At 34.0% G+C, this 26,889-nt stretch overlaps 1 protein-coding gene across 3 annotated transcripts in view; it reads right to left on the bottom strand.

The window, feature by feature from the left end:
- The window catches only part of LOC119521664 (zinc finger protein 30 homolog), a 203,595-nt gene that overhangs the window by 31,246 nt on the left and 145,460 nt on the right, over window positions 1–26,889 (bottom strand). The window contains exon 7 of one of the 3 annotated variants that reach the window (XM_037820208.1): window positions 8,390–10,054. The exons of the other annotated variants lie outside the window; for them this stretch is intronic. Coding sequence (XP_037676136.1) covers window positions 8,749–10,054 — 1,306 coding nt within the window. The 3' untranslated portion in view covers window positions 8,390–8,748. Of the gene's footprint in view, window positions 1–8,389; window positions 10,055–26,889 lie in introns of those variants that run through there. 3 annotated transcript variants of the gene reach the window in all.

Genomic DNA, 26,889 nt, shown 5'->3' with positions numbered 1-26,889 from the left:
ATTTTTAATGTAATGTTGTGCTACATCAACACCATACATCACCAAATTTTTCATCACCCCAAACAGAAACTCTAACCATTAAGGAATAACATCCCATTCCCCCTCTCCCAGCCCCTAGTAAACTTTCTGTATCTATGCATTTTATAATTCTACACACCGCATATAAGTGGAATCATATTTACCCTCTTCTGTCTGGCTTATTTCACTTAGCATAATGTTTTCAAAGTTCATCCATGTTGTAGCAGCAGAACTTCATTCCCTTTTATGTCTGATTAATTATTCAATTATGTGTATATACAACATTTTGTTTATCCATTTACCTGTTGATGGATACAGATTATTTACAACTTTTGGGCTTTGGGAACAGTGCTGCTATGAATATCAGTTTGAGTCCCTGTTTTCAATTCTTTTGGGTATATACCTAGGTCATATGGTATTATCTTTAACTTTTTGAGGAACCACCTAACTGTTTTTCACAGAAGCTTCACCATTTCAATTTCTCCATATCCTTCTCCACACTTGTTATTTTCTGTTTTTTTTTTTTTAAATAATACCTGTCCTAGTAGGTGCAAAGTGGCATCTCATTGTGATTCTGATTTGCATTTCCCTAATGCCTAATGATATTGAGCATATTTTCATGTGCTTATTGGTTATTTATATATCATATATGAAGAAATGTCTATTCAAATTCTTTCCCATTGTTTATTGGGTTGTCTTTTTGTTGTTGAGTTACAGGAGTTCTTTATATATTAAATCCATTTCAGATATCATTTCCAAATATTATTGGCTGAATACCATTTTATAATTAAGTTTTATTCATTACTTTATGAAATTTTTATTCTCTTTCTGATATATTTTAATTTTTGAAACTTGATGTCCTTCTTAGACATGATACAGGTTTTAAGCTTTATATTATCAGTAACCTCATTTTAATGCCTTTTCCATTCATTAAAATATATTGTTTTGGCTTATTGGTGTTATTAAAATCTTTTGCCTTCCCTAAGTGTAGTATTTAGTTAAAAATATGTATATTTACATGATCTTACTACCCTTAATTTCATCCCTTGTACAATGGGATCGTTTCCTGTCGCAACATTCATGAGAGTATCTGTGGGGAAGCAATATACTATGTGGTAAAGTATACTAGAAAAGGTACCAAAAGACAGGTTCTCAATAGCCTGTCAAATGCTTAATGGGTAAACATAATTAAATTATTATCATTATTACTTAACATTTTTCTGGTAGTACTAAGTCAAAACAATTAGGACAGTTATAATAATTAGAGTAATTATAATAAAAGGAGTTAAGATTACTTTTATTTGGAGATAAAGTTGTAAGAAATCTATTTTTTCCTTTTCATCTGGGAGGGAAAATTTTCAAGAGTGACTTTTACATAATTTAGGAAATATATCTCAGCTATTAATCCAACTATATGAGAAAACCCAAAGAATTTCAACTCAGGCCCTGTCAGCTATCAAAACTGAGCACACTAGACCTTCTTCTACAGCTATGGGCAGACACAGAAAAATCACAGAACCCATAAGTTGGTTCACTAATCCAGAGAAGAGAGATTATTCTGAACCACAAATACTCAATAAACAGAATAAACAAAGTACCCTGAAACAGAATATTTTATAGAGTCCTAAAACATATTCTCATGTTGACATAATACCATAGTGTTTATTTTAGAGTAGGCTTTCATAAAGAAACCAGAGAACACAGATTTTGAAGATAAAGAATATGATTCCTAAAGGGGGAGAAAACCACAAAAGGGTAAATAGCATAATGATTACTGAAGCATGCTAAAGAAGGCATCTGAATTATGGCTCAAGTTATTGTCACAGAACTCAGAAAAAAAGTCAAGTAGATGAAAATTTTAAGAAAAAAGATGAAGAAAATGGATCCTGAATATACAACATATGTCTAAAAGGTATTTCATAATCAGGAAAAGAATAGATGGAGAGAATATGAACCATTTATTTAAAGTAGAAGAAAATTTGCTGAAGACAGGTTTTGAATTTTGTCATATTAACAGTTCCTGAATTACAGGCAGGGGTAACAACAATAGAATTTTAACTAAAAATTTCCTAGTGAAATTATCATATACCTTCAAATAGAACACTCTTATTTTTTAAATGTTGATAAATATTTATGACAACTGATGACATATAAAGTCAACAAAACAAAACAAAACCTCAACTAATTGGTTTGGTAGTATCAAGTTAGGTTACCCAGATCAATACTGCCACATAAAACAAATTTAAATCTGAATTAAGAATAAAAAACAATTCTCTACAAGCATTAAAGATGGTGAGGGAATTACCAACTCTGGGTACCTTGGATTTTACCTGAATAGTTTAGGTGAAGGTGGTGAGACTTTCAATATATTATGAAGATAGGGCTGAGGATTGGCTGCCAGATTGAATACGGTATGAGAGGAAAAGGAGTCAAAGATGACTCCAGATTTCTTTTGCTTGAGCAAATGGAAGGAGGGATTTGCCATATATAAATATGGGAATACTGGGGAGGAGCAGATTTTCAAGGAAAAGTAAGATATCATGTAGGCACTTGGACCTATAAGTTGAATATTTAGAAGGGAATTTCAGAAAGGAAGTTGAGAATAAATGAGATTTTTCCAGTAACCTGTGAATATCAGAGTGCAAGGTATGAGGATCAAAGAAGTTGTGTTTTGGTAAATGGGAAAAGAAAATGGATGTACAAACCTTATTTAAATCAGGGCCCTCAGTTGAGGGATTGCCTGGGAGTACTGGAGATTGTGAAGAATAATATAAACAGGGCAAAGACATTGAGGATTTTAGCCTGATGGTTTCACATTATACTGTGGTAGTAACACTGAGTGTTGGGGGGTGCAGGGTGGGGGGTGGATGAAGGGAGATATTTTGCAAGAAACATGCATACTCTTAATAAAAGTATTATCAAAAATTTCATTTCTGCCAATGAGACAGGAAAATATTTCATTGCAGTTTTATTTCCATTTCTGTTGTAAGTGAAATTGATCATTTATTCAAATGTTTAAAAGGCCTACCTATTTATTTTTCTATAAACTATATCTTCTATTTCTCCGTTAAGTCATTGATCATTTTTACCGATTACAAGACTTCTTTATATGTTACAGTTAGTGCTTTGTCATGTGTCTTAACAATAATTTCCCCCAAGATACCTTTTGATCTTTCTAAGGTATTTTTTAACCATGCAGAAATTTTTACTTACATGTAATAAAATTTGCTATTTTTTCTCCATATCTAATTCTATCATTATTCTCCTTCTATTAATATTTGTTCAGATTTGGAGTCTTCAAAGAAACTTAAAGTGTACCTCATACAAAATCATGAGAATCACTTTAGAGTTCCTGTTATTGAATCCAGAGTTCAGGACACCCAACAAAAATAGCTGTGCCATGATTCTAAGTCTAGGATATGAGATTTAATCCAGCATTTAAGGAAGCAGATGGTCTGGGGTTTGTGTGTTCCTGTCGTAAGTGATGGATCTAATATCATAGATGTAAATAACTGCATGTAATTCTCTGAATCATTACTCTCATCGTGGTAAATCTGACTGCCTGGATACCCAAGAACTACTTAGAATAGTACTCAACTTCATTCTCTCTCTCTCTCTTTCTAAATACATTTCTTATTTTAGAAATTTTAGATGTACAAAAAAATTATGAAGAGAGTACAGAGGGTTCACATACACCCCTCACTCAGTTTCCCCTATTAGCATCTTATATTAGTACGGTACATTTTTTACAATTAATGACCCAATATTGATACATTAACTAAAGCCCATACTTTATTCAAATATCGTTTTTACCTTTTACCTTTTTCTTCCTTTTCTATTCCAGGATCCCATCCAGGATACCACATTATATTTAGTCAACATGTCTCCTTAGGCTCCTCTTGGCTGTGAAGGTCTTTTAAACTTTCCTTGTTTTTGATAACTTTGACCACTGGTATTTTATAGAATTTTTTTCAATTATTATTTGCATATTTTTCTAATGACTAGACTGGGGTTTGGGGGAGGAAAACCACAGAAATAAAGTGCCATTTTTATCACATGATATCAAGGATACATAATATCAAAATGATTTATAACTGTTGATGTTGACTTTGACCACCTGGCCGAGCCACAGGATTATCAGGTCTCTTCATTGTAAAGTTACTCCTTTTCCCTCCTTTCCATACTGTACTCTTTGAAAGACACATTTAAAGAGTGGGTAAGTATATTCTACTTCCTTGAGGGCAGAGAATACAAATAAATAATTTGGAATTCTTCTGCATTGGAAATTTGTCTCTCCATTTATTTATTTATTCAATCATTTATTAATATCAGTATGAACTCATGGATATTTATTTCATACTTTAAGTTGTAGGCCAATATTAATTTATTTTGTTCCTCAAATTATTCCAATTTTGGTCACTGAGAGCTCTTTCAATTGGCTCCTGTGTCCCTTTAACAAATCTCCATCATTGTGCTTTGTCGGTTTTTTTGTTGTTGATCAGAGTTTTCTTTCTGGCACTATAAGAATCATACAAATCAATAAGAAAGAGATGCACAGCCTAATAAGAAAAGGGGAAAAGTCTTTCAACAGGCACTGTACAAAAAAGATTACCAAAATCGCTAAACATATGGAAAGGTATTCAAAATTATTAATCATAAGGGAAATGATAACTAAAACTGAAGTGTTATTACATACCCACCAGAATGGCTGTACAATACCAAGCGTGAAGAGGGCACAGAGCAAGAGGAACTCACAGATTTCTGGTGGGAGTGAAACTGGTACAGTCACTTTGGAAAATTATTTGGAAATATTTACTAAATATTTGCTTCCCTCTGACTCAGTAATTCCACTCCTAAGTATATAGCCAAGAGAAAAGAGTACATATGTCTACCAAAGGACATGTATAAGAATGTCATAGGAGCTTTGTATCTAACAGCCTCAAACTAGAAACAACCTAAATGTCTACCAACAACAGAATGGATGAATCAAGGTACATTTCCATACAATGGGATGGTACACAAACAAAAAAGAATAATCTATTATTTCATATAACAGTAAGGATGACTCACAGTCATAATGTTGAACAAAAGAAACCAGACTCAAAAAGAGTACAGTGTATGACTCCATTTATATGAAGTTCCAGGACATGCAGTGCTCATCTATGGTGACATAAGCAAGGAGAGTGGTTACTTCTGGGCAGTGGGATATTAAAAGGGAAGAGACAAAACGGAGAGTGCTTGGGTGCCGGAAATGTGTATCAGTCTGGGTGATAGTTAACCGGGTGTAGTTTTACACTTACAGTTTACAGCTTTACCATCTACATATTTTACTGCAATTAAAATGAGTTCAGCTGGAGATGTAGGGAAGGCTGTAGGATATAGTGAGGGTGGAGTGCAGGAGAGAGAACGCATTTGGATGAGATCACCAAGGGAATAAGTATAAACAGAAAAGAGGTCCATAGACTGAGTCTTCAAAACTTCAATTTTTAGGTACAGAGAGATAAACAGGAACTATTAAAGGACCATGAAAAGGAGTAGCCACAAAGGATAGAGCTGTAACGGAGTTTGGGAAATTTAGTAATCCTTCCGTCTTTTGCAGTAGAGAAAGGCATTTTTAGGTGATTCAGAGGGCATTGAGTAGGCCTGCTCATAGTATTAGTCACATATAGTACACATAAAAAATGACATGAATAGACTAAAATATATTAGCTTTCACAAAATGTGTATTTGTGAAATGTTCTAATTAAACACAGAGACTGTCAATTTAGGTTTAAAAAACAAAACAAAACACCAACTGTATGTTGTATATAAACACCCACCTTAAGCGAGCTGACATAAAACTGACACAATACAGCAAAGCAATACCAGCCCAAACAGACTTTCAGTATTTATAATAGTAAAGACAGAATTCAACATCATGTAAAAATTTCTGTATTAACCAGAGACTTTGACTAAAATACAATTTGGTATTTTATACATATTTTTCAGGATAAAACAAATCAAACAAAATACCTGAGAATATGTAAATAATGTAACCAATAAGCTGAACATAATATATAGAACTTTGTGTATTACAGAATATATTCTTTCAAGTATTATGTCTAAAAAACATTTACAAAAACTTCTAATTTACCACATAGCATACGGCCTTAACATTTTAATGTTCTTACGGGTCACACACACAAATTATAATTCCATTTGTTAAATATTATTTCATAAGTTTTTTTCTTCCATTTTTTTATTGTGAACTTTAACATATATACATAATAGTGATAGCTTTCACTGTATCACAAGTAGTTAGAGAGCAAATTTCAAAGAATGTCATGGGTCACAGTTCCACAAGTTTTGAAAACTTAGAAAAAACTCTTAGGTAACCAGTGAATCAAACTGGAAATCAAAATTAAAATGAGAATTACCTAGAAGTTAATAAAAATGTTCTCCATTTAAAAGAGATTGAAAATAAGTTAACCAAGTACCTATATTCCATTTAAGAAAATATAAAAAAGACATCAAAAATACTAGGAAATTAATAATGATATGAATTTGGAAACTAGAAAAAGCAAACAAAAATAGTTGAAAGCATAAAGAAAACCAAGAGCAGGGTTTATGGAACAACAAAGTGAATGAATTTCCTTCAAACAATTTGAGAGGAATAACATAGTTTAAAAATAAAATTATGAGTTATAAATGTGGATCATAGAGACTGAAAAGTTAAAGCCAATTGCACACATTTTAAGTTTCAAAATAATTATTAAATAGGAACATATAATTGATAAAATCTCTAAGCTTAGAATGATGCTCTTTTCTTATTCATGGTCTGCACTATCTTTTTTTCCTTTGGCCAGAATTGGTATAATATTTTTGTTTCTTTCAAAGAACAGGTTTTCATTATTAATCTAGCATATTGTTCAGTTTTCTATTTAAATTATTTTTCCTTTACTTTTTACCTTTCTTTATCCTTGGGGTTTGCTGTTATTAGTTTTAGAGCTTCCTTGTTTATATGCTTAGTTTGATTCTGTGTAGATTGGGCAGGTCTTCACAGGTTTTGCTATGTTGTCTCTATTCACTGATGTTTATTTCAAAAGAAATAAGTAATTTTAGTTTTGATTTTATTTTTAACCAGAGTTATACCAATGGGTACTGAATTAATATTCACATTTTTTGGAGGGGCTACCCCTTTGTTCTGATTTGCAGCATTTGTTTTTTCACACTTTAAAATATCATGCTTTTTCTTTAAGATGAATTGTCCCTTATTCAATAAGGAATGGATGTTGACTGAACCCCAGTGTTTCCCCAATATAATGTCATTGATGTTGAGTTAGGTGTGAATCATGCCTAAAACTCTTTACATAAATAATAAGAATTAAGATTGATAAGATAATGATAATGATAGCTAATATTTACCAAGTATTTATTATGTGATATGTACAATTACAGAATCCACATAAGCCTCTTAAGTAGCTACTGTAATTATACTCACTTTACTATATATATATAGTGATGGTGAAGTATAAAATTCATAAAGAATTATTATGGATTTCCACATTGATTTATATATACACAGAAAAGGATCTGAAAGGATAAATGAGTTGGTTAATGTTAAGGAGGGAACTGAGGTCAGGGATAATGATTACAGGGGACCACAGATATATCTGGATCGTATAAATCTTAACACGCAGATGATAACCAACATTCTTTCTGAAATGAACGAAAAATTCACATTCAAAATGGGCGATCAAGGTAATTATTTATATTGCCAAAAACTTCAAAAATTAACAAACTACTGGTGAATACTATAAAGTCAATAAAATGGTAATGGCATATTTACAGACAAAGAATATTAAAGGCTAGTTAATAGTATAGCATAATTACATTTTCTGTAAAAAAGAAAAAAAAAAACAGACATAGTCTTAAACGGTCTGCTCCAAAAATCTGACAGTGATTGTCTATGATTGGTGAGATTACAGATAACCATAACTATTTTTTTTGTTCTTGGCTACATTTTAATGGGAATGGGAATTGTTCTCCAAAAAGAACAGTATAAACTTTATAAAATCAGCATAATAAAACAATCTTCCAAAACAAAGTACAGAACTATCAGGTATCAGAGGATATTGTAAAAGTAACAATAACTTAAACAGGGTGAAATACAGATACATCCAAAGATATGCAGATTTTACAAAGACTGACCTGACATCAAAGCTTTATATAAATATAAATATAACTTATTATCGAACAGGCAGTAAAAAAAAAAAAAAAAAAAAACACAAGAGATAGGTCTATTGTATAAAAGTTATTAGGAAGAGAATCTGGGGAGGGAAAAAGGGTAACTTTTTTATCAATAAATAACTTAAAATAAGTTGGAACTGGATTAGTAATGCTGTATAATACATAAAAAGTTAAGAACTCTAGAAAAAATAAAAGTTGCAGGGTTAACCCCAAAAAGAATTTTTTCAAAGTTTAAAAATAAAAGTGTAATACAATCAACATTTTTCATTTTTAACATTCACAGGTATAAATTTTCTGAAATTATTGAAGGAATTAATGCAGATAAAGGTCTTCAAATATTTTACTTAATTGTTTTTTTTATTCCCTGTATGAATTCTCTCAGGCTAACGAAGCTGTGAAGCATTAAGTAGAGGTTTTGTATCTTAATTACATTTGTAGGTACTCTCACAATGTGAATTTCTTATCTTGTGTATTGAAAGTTGCTCCCTCATTGCATAATTCTTATTCATAGACTTTTCGTTTACAGAGCTTCTTCCCAGTATGACTTTTCTTATGTTGCCTAAAATCTGAACCCCTTCCAAAAGACTTACCACATTCCTTACAATCATAAGGTTTCTCACCAGTATGAATTCTCTGATGTTGATTAAGGTTCGAGCCACTGCTAAAGGCCTTCCCACATTCCTTACATTCAAAGGGTTTCTCACCAGTGTGTATCTTCTGGTGTCGATTAAGTGCTGAACCACTACTAAAGGCCTTTCCACATTCCTTACATTCATAGGGCTTCTCACCAGTATGAATTAACTGGTGTTGAATAAGTTTTGAGCCACTACCAAATGCCTTCCCACATTCCTTACACTCATAGGGTTTCTCACCAGTATGAATTCTCTGATGTTGGGTAAGGTCTGAGCCACTACCAAAGCCCTTCCCACATTCCATACATTCATAGGGTTTCTCACCAGTATGCACTCTCTGATGCTGAATAAGTTTTGAACCACTTCTAAACGCTTTCTCACATTCCTTACATTCATAGGGTTTCTCACCAGTGTGAATTCTCTGATGTTGAGTGAGGTCTGAACCACTATTAAAAGCCTTCCCACAATCCTTGCATACATAAGGTTTCTCACCAGTGTGAATTCTTTGATGTCTAGTAAGGGCTGATCCAAAACTAAAAGCCTTTCCGCATTCATTACATACATACGGTTTCTCACCAGTATGAATTCTCTGATGCCTAGTAAGAGCTGAGCCACTAGTAAAGGCCATTCCACATGCTTTACATTCATAGGGTTTCTCACCAGTATGAATCCTCCGATGCTGAGTAAGGTTTGAACCACTGCCAAAGGCCTTCCCACAATCCATACATTCATAAGGCTTTTCACCTGTGTGAATTCTGTGATGCCGAGTAAGAGCTGATTCAAAACTAAAGGACTTCCCACACTCCTTACACTCATAAGGCTTTTCACCACTGTGAATTATCTGATGTCGAATAAGGCCTGATCCAAAACTAAAGGCTTTCCCACATTCCTTACACTCATATGGTTTTTCACCAGTATGAATTCTCTGATGGTGCGTAAGGTTTGAGCCACTACCAAAGGCCTTCCCGCATTCTTTGCATTCATAAGGTTTCTCACCAGTATGAATTCTCTGATGGTAAGCAAGGTTTGCACCACTACCAAAGGCCTTGCCACATTCTTTACACTCATAAGGTTTCTCACCAGTATGAATTCGCTGATGTCGAACAAGGACTGACACAAAACTAAAATCCTTCCCGCATTCCTTACATTCAAGGGGTTTCTCATCAGTATGAATTCTCTGATGCTGGGTAACATAAAAGTTCCTATGAAGGGCATTCTCATATTCCTTGTATTCAGAGAATTTCTTGCCCATGTGAATTCTTTGATGTGCAGGGAGTTGCAAGTCATTTATAAGGGATCGCTCACATTTTTTACATTCACAGGACTGCTCTTCATTTGTAAATCTTTGATGCAGAATTAAAGGTGGCTCCTGACTGAAAGTGGGCATGTCTTCAGGAGTAAATATCACTTGACTGAAATGTCCTTCCTTAGATCCCTGTTTTCTCTCAAACTGGCTTTTACATTCCCAATCACCTCTGAAACTTGAACACTCAATGCTGTGTTTTGTAAGTTTTTCCATTATCTCACATCAGGATGATTCTATTCCATAAATCTCCTTTTTCAGAAATAATTTCTTGATCTCACACCTTGATTCACAGTCTGAAAGAAAATATAAAAGTAAACATTCACTGTTCTGGGAGAAATGTAACTTTTACAATAGATATGGAAGACCTAACTAAAATTAATTTCCATAAAAATTGAATAGCTTATATAGTTCTCACATATGATTGGGAAATTTGATAATAAAAGTAGATTGAGAAATCATCCTGGAAGGTGGAGAAGGTATTTAGGAAACAGATTTTGTCAATTATTCCAAAATATGGGTTTAGATTAAAATCCCTGGTGGACATGGGGAGCCAGATAAACATACAGATGTTCTGGCCCCATCCTAATTTAACTAGAGGACGAATCTAGTGTCGTATACGTATATAATGAGGATATTTATAATACATGTTTCTTTGAGTTGCTGGGAGCATTAAAAAACTACACATGGGAGGAAAAAATCTGGGATATAGGAAAGACAAAGGGTAAGTAAGAAATACAGTTTCTGTTAAGAAACTATACACTTGGCATAGAGAAATGCCTGAAAATTCTGAGGCTGGCCCTGGGAGAAAAATAGAAGGGAATGAGCAAGGGCCACAGCAGATTATAACCGAGAAGGCAGTTTTAAAATCAGAAGGGAAGAGAAGAAAATAGGAGGTAATATGTTACTACTGGAAGATTACAAGAAGGATGCAGATAGATGAGTATTTTGAATCCCAGCTTTGATAATTTTTGAATGATTTTGAAACCACATGTAATGTATTTATGTACTTGCATAGAGCACACTATAGTTGGTAACTATTATTTTGGAAGACTTATTTCCCAAATAAGTAGACTAGGAAAGGGAATTGATTTAAAGACATCATTTAAGACCCTGCACAAATATCTCAAGACCCATTCCAGTGCCAGTCTCTTCCTACAACACTCAACATCGCAAGCTTGTTCAGCCTAGGCACTAAATATCTTTTGAAATTGTTCTTTGCATCTATACTATTGTGCTGGTTTGAAGCTGTTATGTACCCCAGAGAAGGCCATATTCTATTAATCCATTCCTGTGGGGGCAGACCTTTTGTTGGTGGACCTTTTGGTTAAGTTACTTTAATTGAGATGTGACCCACCCCATTCAAGGTGGCCCTTAATCCTTTTCCTGGAGCCCTTTATGAAAGGATAAAAGACAGAAAAAGCCGAGAGAAATTCATAGAGAGAAGCCCCAGAGGAGCTGAGAGGAAGCCACTGAAGTCAGAAGCAGGAAGCAATGAAACCCAAGAGAGAAGGACCAGCAGATAATGCCATGTGCCTTCCCATGACACAGGTGTCCGGGATGCCAGTGGCCTGTCCTCAGAGTCCAGGTATCATCCTGTTGATGTCTTAATTGGGACATTTTCATGGCCTTCAAGAACTGTAAATTGTAAGTTAATAAATCCCCATTGTAAAAACCAATCCATTTCTGATATACTGCTTTCTAGCAGCTTTAATAAACCCAAATAACTATCAATGGCTATTCCAAGCTTGATCGTCTCTTACTTGGACACTAAAGCAGCATTTTTTCTAGCTGCCTGCATTTTCAGTTGCGTACCCTTAGCAGCCATAGTGGTATTTAGCCTGGCACTGCTCTGATCAAAATGCTTCAATGGTTTCTTTCCCACTTCCCTTAAGATAAAACTCATACTCCTCCCCTTGACCTTAAAAAATTCCTGTTATCTAGTTCCAGCCTGCCTCCTTCAACCTGCTACCCTTCTTCCTTAACAAAAAGCTATGGCTATACTGGCCTTCTTAGTTCTTCAAATGCACTAAACTGCCCACCTCTGCCCAGAAACCCCCTATGATTTCAACTGCCTTAAACGTTATCCCACTGTTCCTCCCACTCCCAGTCACCCCCATTCTTGGTTTTGCAAGTTTCTGCCCATTCCTCAGGTGTCTGCTAAATGGGATGTCCTAATAAAGATCTTTCCTGAATGCTCAGTCTTAACTATGTAACACTCCCACAGTATTTCTTAGACCATTCTTTTTTTTCTTTAATTGTGTTTTGTTTTGGTGATGATTGCTTACGTAACTGTCTCCTAGCATTGTAAATTTCCTATTTGTTTGAATTTTTGCTTAATATCTGTCTGATATAATAGAACCAAGCTTCAAGAAGGCAACTTGAACCCCGGCACATGCAAAAAGATAAAAATATATTGAAAAGGCTAATAAATGTTTTAAATTGATTATCCTTAAAAATAAATTTCTAAAATATACTTTCTTTCAAACAGGGCAGATGGATCACATGCAATTGTCCTTGCCCCTTCTAAAATCTCATTAGAAGAAACAAAAAGGGATTTTTAAAAAGGGATAAACCCACAAAGTTAGGGAGAGTTAACGAAGAAACAGTGGCAAAATAACTTTTGAAGTTAGAAAGCATAAAAAAAAACATAAAGGATCATTAACTTAACAAACCAAAGAAAGAAGAGCCTAAACCAAAAGTAAGGAATACCCCGTAGAGGGTAATTCATGCTGCAGAAACCCAGAAAAGAGTAATAAATAGAAGTACTAGGTACCTTTGAAAGTCTACCAGTTGACATACATAAAGTAAATTCAACTTCTTGGTGTCTACTCTAATATACAAATAGATAGGCAAAGATCATCAGGTATTTGAGGAGAGCCTGTAACATAAAAGAGATTCAGCAATGGAACCAAAGGAACTTACAAGACAGAGGAACTATATAGGGAAAAAGGGAAAACTTCAGAAGCAAAAATTAATATCCTTAGAGTGATATGAGAAATAATTTCACACGTGATACAAGAATAGGATAATATAAAGGGAATAATACAGAGACAGAAAAGTATTCTTGGAAAGTTAAAATATAAAATGGGAATAAAAAAATCATTAGAATGGTGCAGTAGTTTGAAGCTGTTATTATACCCCAGAAAATCATGTTCTTAAATTTAATCCAATCCTGTGGGTGTAGACCTATTATAGGTGGTTATTTCAATTGAGCTGTGACCCACCTCATTCAAGGTGGGTCTTATTCCTTTCTGGAGTTCTTTATAAGAGGATAAAACACATAGGGATGAAATTAAGAGAATCTCACAGAAGCAGCCCCAGAGAAGCTAAGAGAGGGCCCACAGAATACAGAGGGAGTCACTGAAGCCAGATGCTGAAAGCAATGAAACCCGCGAAAGAAGGACCAGCAGACACCAGCCATGTGCCTTGCCAAGTGAAAGGGGAGCCTCAGGTTGTCAGCAGCCTTTTGTCGGAGAGAAGGTATTGTCTAGTTGATGCCTTAATCTGGATATTTTTACCGTCTTAGAACTATAAACTTGTAAGCTAATAAATTCCTATTGCAAAAGCCAATCCATTCATGGTTTATTGCATTTTTACAGCTTTAGCAAACCAAAAATAAACAATCAAAAAAGCATTAGAAGACATTTGAAGGAAATTTCCTTAAAAGTAGTACAAAAGATAGAAGGATGAAAGGTAGGAAATGAAAGTTGGAAGATTATGGGGTGAAATTCAACATTAATGAGGGGAGATCACTTAAAAGCATTAACTAAGCACCTACCAAGTTTCAGGCAGGATGCTAAAAAGAATGAAGGAATCTAAAATCACCATTTAAAAATCACCTTTATAATAACAGATTTAAGCAAGGATCATTAATGTGAACAGTTGTTGCAGAAAAGCCTATTCACTTGGTTCAATAGTATCACTTCACAGATTATTTCCTAATTATAAAGAGAAAAATATATCTTTCCACCAGAATGATTTGGCACTCACATCTTAACCTTAAGTGATAAAACTTGGCATCACCAGTAGTGGAACAACCTGGAGGTATGTGCCTTCCGATGGGATGCAATACAAGGTAATCACATTATCTATGTAGTATTCTTGTCAAAAATAAACTGAACCTAAGCTTCCTGTTTCCATGAGAAAGCCATCAGACAAATCAAAGCTATGGTAGATTCTACAAGACAATGTCCTGGATTCTCCTTAAAATTCAATGACATATAAAACAAGCAAACAAACAAACAAACAAAAAAAGCGACTCTTCCAAATTAAAAGAGATAAAGACACTCAATAACCAAAAGCAATACATGAATTTTGACTGGATCTTAGTTCAATCAAACAAGCAAGCAAACAAAAAAACATAAAAAGCAGCTAAAAACAAAGATACTTTGGAATCACTGGCGATATGTGAATATGAAATAGTTGAGATATTAATTCATGTTAATTTTCTTAGGATTAATATGTCATTGTCATCATTTCGAAAATATCTGTATATTTAGGAGATACATACTGAAAGTATTCAGGATAAAATGTTAAGATATCAGCAACTTACTGTCAAATGACTCAAGAAAAAATGTGAGTGTGTTTTTGCATGTGCATTTTGTGCACACGTATTTCAAGAGAAAAAACAAATGTGGCAAAATGTTAACTGGTAAATTAAGGTGATGGATATGTGAGGCTTGCTGGAATATTCTGTCAATTTTTCTGAAGGTTTGAAATATTTCAAGAAAAACTGAAATTACATCCTGTTTTTAAAAATAGCATTCAAGAAAATTTCTGTATGGCAAGAATCTCAACATTTAAAGGGTTCACTTGGTACCTAGCATAAAAAATTTAAAATATTCACACTAAGATATATTTATATTAAAATTTTGGACACCAGAAATAGAGAGAACACCCTAAAAGTTTCTGATGCGACTTAATAGGACATAAAGAAAGGACCAGGAATAAAAATGGCTTTGACGTTCTCAACTTCAATATTACAAATTAGGAGTCATAATTTCAAAACTCTGAGGGAAAATATTTTCAGGGAAATTTTCAATATAGAATTCTCTGCTTGACAAATAATCAATTAATATGATGGTTGAAAAGGTTCTTTTCAGTGAAGCTAGACTCTGCAAAAATTTACTTCTAACTCATTCTTCTTGGGAGTAAACCAAGAAAGAGGAAGGCATAAAATCTAACAAATAAAGAACTCAACAAGGGAGAAGGGCAGAGAATTCAAAGGTACGGGAAATAATACTATTCTAGAATTACAGTTGTGCAAAAGTTTTAGCAAGCAGGTTAAGGAGTACAATGAAGAGTTATAGGAGGGATGTCTCTAACCAACAGGTTTCACGATTATATTTGAACATACTGTGAAAAGGTTTATTTTGCAGCAGATTTTGAGTTATGAATTAGTGATAGACATATGGACCAGACATCACTACACCTTATTAACAACAACAACAAAAGACAGCATTAGTTACATGGGAAAAAAAGTTGTATAAGAATGTAAACATGATTACTAAGTCATTTTAAACAGTAAAAAATCAAGCCACAAAATGGAAGAAGATATTTATAACATCTTCAACAGTCAAAGAATTAGTATCCAAAATATAAAGAATCCTTTCAAATCTTCATTAAGAAAAATCTAAACAACCCAAGAGAAAAGGAACCAAAGGAAACTAAACTGAAAAGATGCTCAGTTTCATTGGCAAGAGAGATAATGCAAGCTAAAACTACCATGAGATATCACTACACATCCATGAGATAGGTTAAAAAGTCTGACAATTCCAACTGTTGGCAAAGATGTGGAGCAATAAGAACACACACTACTGGAAGCAGGAACATATACGACTATTTCTGAATAGTCTGGCATTATCTAGGTGAACATGGATGTATTCCCTATGATTCAGCAACTCCTCTCCTAGCAAGGTACCCTAGTGAAATTCTTGCACATATTGAAGAAAAAATATATACTGGAATGTTCATAGCAACAATTGTTATTAAGAGCAAAAATCTGGAACTCAATGCATAAAGCAAAATTCATATTGCATAAATAAACTGTGATACAGGCATACAATGAAACAGCATATAGTAGGGAAAGAAGATACAGTTAGACTCATCAGAATGAATGAATTAAAAAAACAGTAATAAGCAAAAGTTAAAAAGAATACATACAGTATGACTTAATTTATATAAGCTTTAAAGCAGGCAAAACTATGAGACATTGTTTAGGGAGTCATACAAATTCGGTAGAATTTTTTGTAATAGCAGGAGAATAGTTTTTATTTTTATTATTATTTTTTTTTATAAAAATCTGGCTTATGGTTATACCTCAGTGGGGAAGGGAAAGGGATTAATCTGGTTTGGGTAGGCAGATGGCTTTTGAGATACTAGAAATTTTAAATTTCTTAAATTGTATGGTGATTAAATGAGTATTAAACTATACTACATATTTTATACAGGTCTGTATGTACAAAATATTTTAAAAACTTGCTTTGGTCTTTCAAGTCCCAGAACAACCATGGCCTTCTCCATGGACACTTCCTCTCTTATTTTACTTCAATCATATACATATATATAAAAAATATGCTTCCAATCTTGATTACCGTATTTCAGCAAATGAGGTTTAAATGTGATTTATCTAAAACTACTATGAGATATTTACATCTAAGATCCCAAATGTATGAAGAAAGCAAATCCAATTTATTCCACAGAAAGAGAAAGAATGACTAGTGTAACATTGTGCTGGTCTGAATCTATTATGTCTCCCAAAAAAGCCATGTTCTTTAATGCAATCTTGTGGGGGAAGACTTATTAGTCTTTTGATTAGGGTGGAACCTTCTGACTGAATGTGTTCCATGGAGTAGTGACCCACCCAAATACAGGTGAGAACTTTTGATTAGATCATTTCCACGGAGGTGTGTGACCCTGCCATTCTGGGTGATCTCAATTAGATCTGGAGTCCTTTAAGGCAGACATTCCGAAGAGAAGCTAAGAGCTGATACAGACCCAGATGCTTGGAGATGCTGGAAGATACAGACAGAAGGATGTTTGGAGGTGCTAAACCAAGAGATGTTTGGAGGTGCTAAACCAAGCCCATAGCCTGCCCCGGAGAAGCTAAGAGAGGACCTCCAGATGCTTAGAGTTCTCCCCAGGAGAACCAAGTAGGGATCTGAGAAAAGCTAAGAGATACAGAAGTCCAGAGACATTTTGGAAAGAGCTATTTTGAAAAACAACCCGGGAGCAAAGGACTAACAGATGCTAGCCATATGCTGACAAGAGGTGTTCCGGATGCCATTGGCATTTCTTCAGTGAAGGTATCCTCTTGCTGATGCCTTAGTTTGGACACTTTCATGGCCTTAAAACTGTAAATTTGTAATCTAATAAATTCCCTTTTTAAAACCCAATCCATTTCTGGTATTTTGCATAAAGGCAGCTCTAGCAAAACAGAACAAACAAGTTCACAAACATTAAAGCATAAAATATATCATATTGAAATTACATGCATTGTGGGAAAATCCTTATATAAAATTCACTACTAATTATGTAAAAAATATTTCAAATTTTATTTCTTGACTACTGATTTAAATCTGTACTCTTGTGATTTCTAGTTACTGGATCATTTAACGAATATAGGCATATTAAATTCCTGGAAACTCATTACATGTAAATGAATGCAATCTGGAATTCATTAGTTTAAAAGTCACTACAATACAACTGACATTATGTTAAACTATATTATATATGTTGGGGACTTCCAGGAAAATGGAAGAACAGGGAGGGAGCTGCAGGGCCCACTCCTCTCCTAAAACCAGTGAGTAGACAGGGAGAAATTGTCCAAATCAACTGTTCCGGGGCTCTGAAGATCAGGGGAGTTTAAATATAATGAGCAAACTCATGGCGTTATTATCTAGAATATAAGTTACCAAAAGACAGAATGAGGATAGAGAATGGGGAACTGATGCATAATTTATACAGAATTTTAAAATAAGGTTGACTGTAAATGTTTGGAAATGGACAGAGGTGACGGTAGCACATTATCGAGTTTGTAAATAACAGTGCTGAATTGTGTGTCTGATTGTGGTTGAACGGGGAAGTTTAGTGTCGCGTACATCACTAGAAGGAAACCTAGAGGACTGTATAACATAGTGATTCCTGTTGTGAATGATGAAGGTGGTTAATAGTACAAATACGAGAATGTTCTTCCATGAATTAGAACAAATGTATGTCACAGCAACAAGGTGTTAATAATAGGGTAATATATGGAAAAAATGCACCTAATGCAAACTACGGACTATAGTTAACAGTAATATCTTAATGTTCTTCCATTAACTGTAACAAAGGTATCACACTGAAGCTAAGTGTCAATAATGGAGGGAGGTTATAAGGAGCATAATGTCAGTTGTACTGTAGTGACTTTTAAACTAATGAATTCCAGACTGCATTCATTTACATGTAATGAGTTTCCAGGAATTCAATATGCCTATATTCATTAAATGATCAAGTAACTAGAAATCACGAGAGTACAGATTTAGTCTTTTTGGAGCTATGAAAATGTTCTAAAATTGACTGTGGTGATGTAAGCACAGATCCGTGATTACTGAGAGCCACTGATTGTACACTTTGGCTGGATTGTGAGTAAAATTATGTTGATTTAAAAAAACTATATTTGTTTGTGATACTATATTAAACTCATAAGATTTTTCTACAGAAAGTACTGTGAATCGATCACGGAAGAATTAAAAAAAACTTGCTTTGACATTAGAAAATATATTATTGTAGATTAATAAAATCTATTAACTATATTAACAGATTAGAGAAAAAACAAATATTTTATGTTGATAAAATTCAACATAAATAATAAAAAAAGAAAAAAAATTTAACAAGCTATGAATAGAAGGAAATTTCCTTATACTGATGAATGGATTCTACAAAATACAGGAAGAAAGACACCAAATATATAACAGTAAATGCATCTTCTTAATGTAGCAAGAAAAACACATAAGCATAGGAAAAAACATGAAACAAAGCTGATAATGTCTGCAGACCTTATGATTACCTACATGGAAACTTCCAAAAGATTCTCCAACAAATTACTATATTTAGTAAGAGATTTGGCAAAACTGTCAGAAATTAACCAACAAAGGTTCATTGCATCTCTACATATCAACAATAAAATTGGAAAAATAACATTTTAAATAGCATCAAGGTAAAGTACTTAGGAATGTATAATATGTGCACAGAATTATAAAAATGAATTGGAAGATAGTAAACCACTCATAAATGGAAATTTTATTCCTTATCAATGAGAAACACTGATTACATAAATACATCAATTTCCCCCTGATTATATATATCAATGAAACTGAAACCAAAATCACAAGTTTTTGCATGGGTCTTAACAAGATGATTCTCAAATTTCTATGAGGCCTAATGGATCAAGACACTCCTGAAAAATAAGCTGGAAGGATTTGCTCTATCAGATGACAAGACTTAATATAAAACAATACTCATTAATTGACTGGGGCATTGATACAGAGAGAGAAAAACAACTATGGCACAGAACAGAGCCAGGAACATGACCACACATATATGGAAACAGCATCTCACAATCATGGCACTGCAAAATAGTGACAAAAGGATATACTCTTCAATAAAAGGCAATAGAACAATCAGATATCCATAAAAATGATTATATCGCTATATCCCATAATACTTAAAAGTCAGTCTGAGATAAATGACTTAAATTTGAAAAAAATTAACTTAAAATTCTTAGAACACAATGTGCCTGTTATCAATTTATTGCCTCTAAATCCAAATTCACCCTTTAATGCCGACAGTGTGAAAATGGATCTAGGCTACTAAAGTGCTTTTCCTTTGCCACCACAATTAAGCTCTGTTAGTAGAAGATGCTTGGAAAACACTGAAGGAAGAAGCGGTCTTCCCTTCTCCAACACCTGGCTCTTTCAGTGTACAGTGGCCAGCAGCAAATGTCAGCCAGTAGTTTCCATGGGCAATTTTGTAGTGAGTGCTTCTGATAAGCCCCTTTCCAGTAAACAGCTTTCTCCAGTCCCTAGAGGGTAGGTTTCCAGCAAGTTCCAGAGGGCAGATTTCTAGCAAATGCAGCACCACAGCAGTGACAGGAACTGAGTTAGGCAAGCAAGGCACGTAAGACCTAAAATTTAAAGAGACACTCATTTTTAGGTGTCACCTCTACACTTTGCATGATCCTGAGAGTAAGTGGCTCCTTGAGAGTGAGGCAGCTAGGGTGCAAAATTTGACACACTTCCTTCAGAGTCATGGAAGTGCAGGGTCAACACCTATGGGTGAGTGCCTCCTTAAATTTTGCACTCTAGTTGCCTTGCTTGCCTTACCTTAGTCCCAGTCCTGTACACAGAAACTACTCTGCCATTCACAGAGCCACAGCTATGCCCTCTCCAAGCAGGTCAGGATCTTAGCCCCAGGATGGCCTCTTTCTTGGATGCTCTATCTCAGCCATTACGGTTAATGACTAATCCTTATATCTTCCGTTACTATGTTCTTTAGAATTCTCTTTACTTCTTACTAGCCTATCCTTTGTTACTCCACTCCCATAATTCTTCATATTAAACTTTCCCAGTTCAAATAACTGAGTGTTCTCTGTCTCTTGATTGGATCCTAACGGCAACAGAATTGATACCCAAAGTTGTCTCAGGAGATAGACCTACAAAAATGGGATTTTGATGTTGGTTTTGTCATGCTTTTTAACCACCATCTTCATTGCCCTAGGCTGTTCTACTGTTTGCCAAATATTTACTAATTCTTTGGTTTGACTACAGAGCAGAGCTCCTTGCCAATGGGATTGATTTGGAATGCCAGAAATCCATGACATGCAGTAATATCACAAACTGGTTCACTGTGATAAAGTGCCAACTGAAGCAACATGCCTTCGGAATCAAGTAGTTGCTGCACTTAATGTCATGGGGGTAATGATGACTTTTTTTTTTATTAAGATTTATTCACACACCATACAAGCATCCTAAGTATACAATCAATTGATCACATCACCATCATATAGTTGTTCATTCATCACCCTGATCTATTTTTTGAACATTTTCCTTGTACCAGAAAAAGTGAAAATAAAAAAAAAAAAGAGTAAAAAAAGAACACCCAAATTGTAACCCACCCCCCCATTTTTCCTTTAGTTTTTTGCCCCCATTTTTCTACTCATCCATCCATACACTGGATAAAGGGGAGTGTGATCCACAAGGCTTTCACACTCACATTCTCACCCCTTGTAAGCTACATTGTTATACAATTTGTTTTTATGATGACTTTTAAGGACTGCAGTATGGAATTGATTCATTTGAGTGTACTTGAGTGCTTACAAAAACTGACAAGTTCATCTGTTAATGCTCAGCTTAAGTCACTTCCTGGACATTTCTATAAGACTCTCCCATTTCTTGTCATTACAATGCTAACTGCAGGTTGCTGAATCAAACGCAAAAATTGCAGGTTGCTGTATTACACAGTTGACTTCAGTCTTTTCAAGTTTTCGTGTGAAAGTGAAGGCACTGATTGATAAAGAATGGTATGCTGAAATTTGGAATGGGGACATCTGGTTGGGACCTAGATGAAACCAAAAATCTTGAACCCCCAAATCATTGTTGGCCTCTCTTACCAGTGGAAGTACCTTGCAATCCAGAGACTAGCCTTCCTCTGCTTGAAAACCCTACGATAATATCACCCAGGGCAGTGCCTTAAAAGGGCATGCATATTCTCCTCAAGACTCACCAAAACCAGTCTGATGCCATTAAACATATAACTAGGGTCAAATCTCAGCAATTTCCAGGAAGACAGGTGCATACTATGATCCAGGAGGAAATAACTTACACACCACAAATATGGGTTGTAGGAGTAGAGTGGCACTGCTCTAACTGTACCTTTTTGTATAATTATACCTTTGGAACCATGATTTTACATACTTATAAAATCAAATCAACAAGAATGGAGTGAAAAAAAAACAAAAACAGTCAAACAGAATACAAACAGGAACAAATAAACCTGAATGCATTTCAATTGAATACTATAACCATACTGACGGTGGTGGAGGAATACAAAAACTAATACAAGTAATTTTTGAACACAGTATTAGACTATGTTCCCTCAGTCTAAAGACAAAGAGAACTATAAACAAATACTGAGTTCTACTTTATAGGTTTGCTTTTCACAATAGCATGGGTTATCAATTCTAAAACTATTTTTGTATATTCTAGAATTGAGCAAGTTAGTAAATATTCTGAGGATGGAAGGCAGGTTTTTAACTATTAGAGAAAGAATGAATGCTGTCATCCTTTCACAGATCTGGTTCTAGGAAAAGCTCAAAGAATCAAGGAAACAAGTCAAAAGAACATAGAAGCCAAACTGAATGGGCTCCCACTGGCCAAATCTGGGACAATTTGAGTATCAAAATAGTGATTAGTAACAGATAATAAACCATTGAATAAAGTAAAAATCTATGACTTTGTATTGACATAAATAACAAATAAATAATTGGGGGAGAAAAGAAAGTTCTTCCTTATAGGACAGTGCTAACTAATATAGACAAAAACAATACAGATCTTTTTAAAAAACAGCATTTTGAAAACATCATAGTAATGGTTAGAGAAAATAATTATCAATGGATACTAAAATCAGTGGGTGAAAGTTTAATGACAAATAAGTAATTCACATAGTTTCAAAGTATCTCCAACAAATTATTTATTAGTTATATAGAGACAACTACTAACTTTACAGTGTGGAAACTTGATAGAAACCACCTTAACCAATTATCAAAGTTAACATGTCCAATAATGGGATATGATGTACTGAGAAGGATATAATATCACTTTTGTGGTATTCCCACCACTAAAATTTATGATCTTAATGAAGTATGATGAAACTTAAGACAAACGCAAATTAAAGGATGATCTTCAAAATAATTGGCCTATACTCTTCAAAAATGTTGAGGTCATGAAAGACGAAGAAAGAGGGAAGAACTCTCCCAGATTAAAAAAAACTAAAGAGACATGATAAATAAATGCACTATATGATCCTGGACTGGATCCTGGACAGTGGAGGGAGAGGCAGTGAGGGAAGGGTGGATAGCTATTAAAAACATTATTGGGAACTGACAAAATTTGAATATGGACTGTGGTTTAGATAATAGTAGATTAGATAACAGTGCGTATTGTGTGTGTGTGTAAATATATAGAGAGAGCATGAGACAGAACAAGTGCATACTGTAATAATACAGTAAATGAGGTAAAATGTAAACAACTGGTTAATCTGTGTAAAGAGTACACAAGAATCCTTTGTACTAATCTTGTAACTTTCCTCAAATTTGAAACTTAATCACAATTTAAAAGTTACCAAAAAGACACATTCCAAAATGACCCTTCAGTTAAATACGAAACTAAACGGAAATACTACCTACCTAGACATTAAATAAAAACCAGAAAACTAATATCAAAAACTGGATATAGGGAAAATAGCCAATAAAATAAAAATTAAAAATTAAGAGCATTAAATGCCTTTAAAATAGAAAATAAATCAAACTAGCTTTGAATTCAATATTGCAACAAAGGAATCTAAAAAAAAAAAAGCAGGAATGAATTGATAAAGATAAAACAGAATTAAAATCAAAACTTAAAAAAAGGTAAGAATGCCAGATAAGTCCCCAAACACAGAGGCACCAGTTTCTTCAAGAACATCAAACAGCTGCATCTCCTGTCCCCATAATGTCGACACCCAGTTTCAATATGAATAAGTTAGAATGGTCATTGCCCAGACATCCCCAAAGATTGAGAGAGTGATCAGATGAGAGGGAGGGGAAGCAATAGACAACACAGGATTTAACAAAGGATTATGATTACTGAATCATTATATAGGTATTTTTTTATTCTCTAGTATATTAGAATAGATAAAAAGAAATAACTGAAATTGTAGAACTGTAACCCATACTATACTTTGAAATTTGCTCTACAACCATTTTTTAACCCATACTTTGAAAGTTATCACTTTTCTATAAACATTTTTTATATTTCAAAATAAAAAAATGTTAAAAAAAATAGGTAAGAACCACAAAATCCAAAGCTTGGTCTTTGAAAAAACATGGAGACTCTGATTAAACATGGTATGTGTGTACCACATGCTTTAGGTCTACTCTCTTCCAAGACACCAATAAAATGACCAAACAATGCACAAGTGTGGCAAATATTGTTGTCTCCCAAACCATACTTCCCTTCTTTCTTGCTAAAAGAATGTTGATTTTTGTTTTTTTTATAGCTATTGTGCTTAGCTCCAGAAAATGAAACAACTTGTCTAAGCCACTGGTTCTACAGAGAGTGTGTGGGTGAAATAATCTGAGAATTTTTTTTTTTACTTATGAAGCCAATATTTGAACTAAAGGGTTAATGAGAATAGATGGCAAAGATGTGGAGACACAAACTACTTGGCAGAGCATAGTGAGGGGTGGAGGGCAGTTGCAGTTAAGAAAAAAAAACAAAATTGAGGAGAACTGTAAAAGAAACAGACTTGATTGGACCAGAATTTTATTCAAATTAAAACAATATTAGACAATAAATATCTCTATCTGTAACTAAATCTATACTGAATTTTTATATCCCCCACTTCCAGAAATGTATTTAAGGAGACTAAGAATAAAAGAAAATTAAAGAGTCATACAGAAAGAGAAGGTCATAGGTACTCAGTATCAAAAACCCAGGCAAAAATTAGGAGATTGATCATTACCTGAAGTGTTCAGATTCCTGGCAGTCAATGCAAAAGGGAAGTGCTGTACAATGGATTATATGATTCCTATTTGCCTGGAACCATTTACATCACACAAGCAAGACCCTGTTGAGAAATACTAAGACCTGACTCAATTGAGAGGTTAATTTATTAGAAGATTCTACAAATTTCTAGTTACACAACTATAGATACAATGCAACTTAATCAAAATGCCAAAAGAGTTTTGGCGGAATCAAGCCACTTAAAAATTTCATATGGAAATGCAAAGGAACACAAACAGCCAAGACACTAGAGGAAAAAGGAGATGAGAGGACTTGCTCCAACTATTACAAACTTACAGTGAATAAGATAGTATGGTATTGCTGCAAGGAGACAAATAGACCAGTGGAACAGGATACAGTGTCACTTGATTTTTGACTAAACTGGCACTGCTGATCAGTGAAAAAAAAGATGAACTTTCCAGTAAATAATACTGAGGCAACTGGATATTCATATAGGGGAAAAAATGAAACTGGATTCCTACTACAGTGAAATCAATTCTGGGTAGCTTAAAGACCTAAATGTTAAAACCAAAAATGATAAAGTTTTTAGAAGAAAACAGAAGAAAATCATTCTTACCTCCAGATGGCAGAAAATTTCTTAATGAGTACTAACCACAGGAAAAGATTTCATTACATTGAAAGCCAGAACTTCTACCATCAAAAGACACCATAAAGAGTGAAAAACCAAGCCAGAGCAGGAGAAAATGTTTGCCACACATACAATTAACAAAGACTAATATACTATATATATTCAGAAGTTATATATATATACACACACACACACACACACACACATATATATATATATGTCTGCTACAAAAAAGATACATAGAACTGGTATAAATCAGTAAGAGAAAAGCAATCCAATTAAAAATTGGCAAAATATTTGAACAAGCATTTTACAAAAGAGGACAAGCAAATGGCCAAAAAATGGTGATCAAATTCATTCATAGTAAGGGAAACATAAATTAAATATGACATCATTATACCCCCATTAGACTGACAAAAATCTAAAAGTATGACGATGTCAAGGGCTGGCATGGATGTGGAGCAAAGAGCCTTGATAAACTGCTGGCACAAGGAAAAACTTGTACAGCATCTTTAGAGAACAGTTTGGCACTGTCTAGTAAAACCGAAGATATACAAACTCTATCCAACAGCAATTTATTTGCTAGCTATATACACTAAAGAAATGCAAGCACATGTGCACCAGAGAATGTGTACAAAATGTTTATAGCCATATTGCTCACTTGCATCCAAAACAGGATGCAAGTAAAATGTCCATCAAGAATAGAATGGATAAATAAATTGTGGCATAGCCATACAATGGAATAGTATTGTTAGCAATAAACAGCAATGAAAAAAGACAACAGAATGATTCTACTCATACAAAGACAGAAAACAGACAAAAAACTAAACCTATATGGTTTAGGGATTCATGCACAGGTACTAAAGCTCTAATGAAAGGCAAAGAAATGATCATCAGTGGCTATCATCACAGGAGCACATTTGTTTATGATTTTGGAGGGGTATATCGGGGGTTTCTTTGGTGAGGGTTATATTCTGTTTCTTGACCTAGGTACTCCTCACATTGATCCTCAAAATTATTTGTTAAACTGAACAATGGTGTTTTATATCATTTCTGTATCTAATTTGAAAGGAAAAAATATGGCAAAGGTTTTCAAATAAACTGCATCTATAAAAAATGTTCCCAAATCTTAAAATATTTTAAATATTAAAATGCTTCCAAATGTTTCAAATATTATTTATGTGGTAAAATAATTAAATACAATTTTAACTGAAAATGTAGCATATAAAATGGTAAATACTACATGAATGCAATATTTTAAAATAATATTTTACAGCACATAAAACTGGGAAGAAAATATTAAAAAGTTAACAATGG

The sequence above is a fragment of the Choloepus didactylus genome, chromosome 27 (genome assembly GCF_015220235.1).
Source record: "Choloepus didactylus isolate mChoDid1 chromosome 27, mChoDid1.pri, whole genome shotgun sequence".
Lineage (NCBI taxonomy): Eukaryota > Metazoa > Chordata > Mammalia > Pilosa > Megalonychidae > Choloepus > Choloepus didactylus.
Note: the sequence above shows the minus strand (reverse complement) of the source record. Positions and strands in the feature narration are given on the sequence as shown.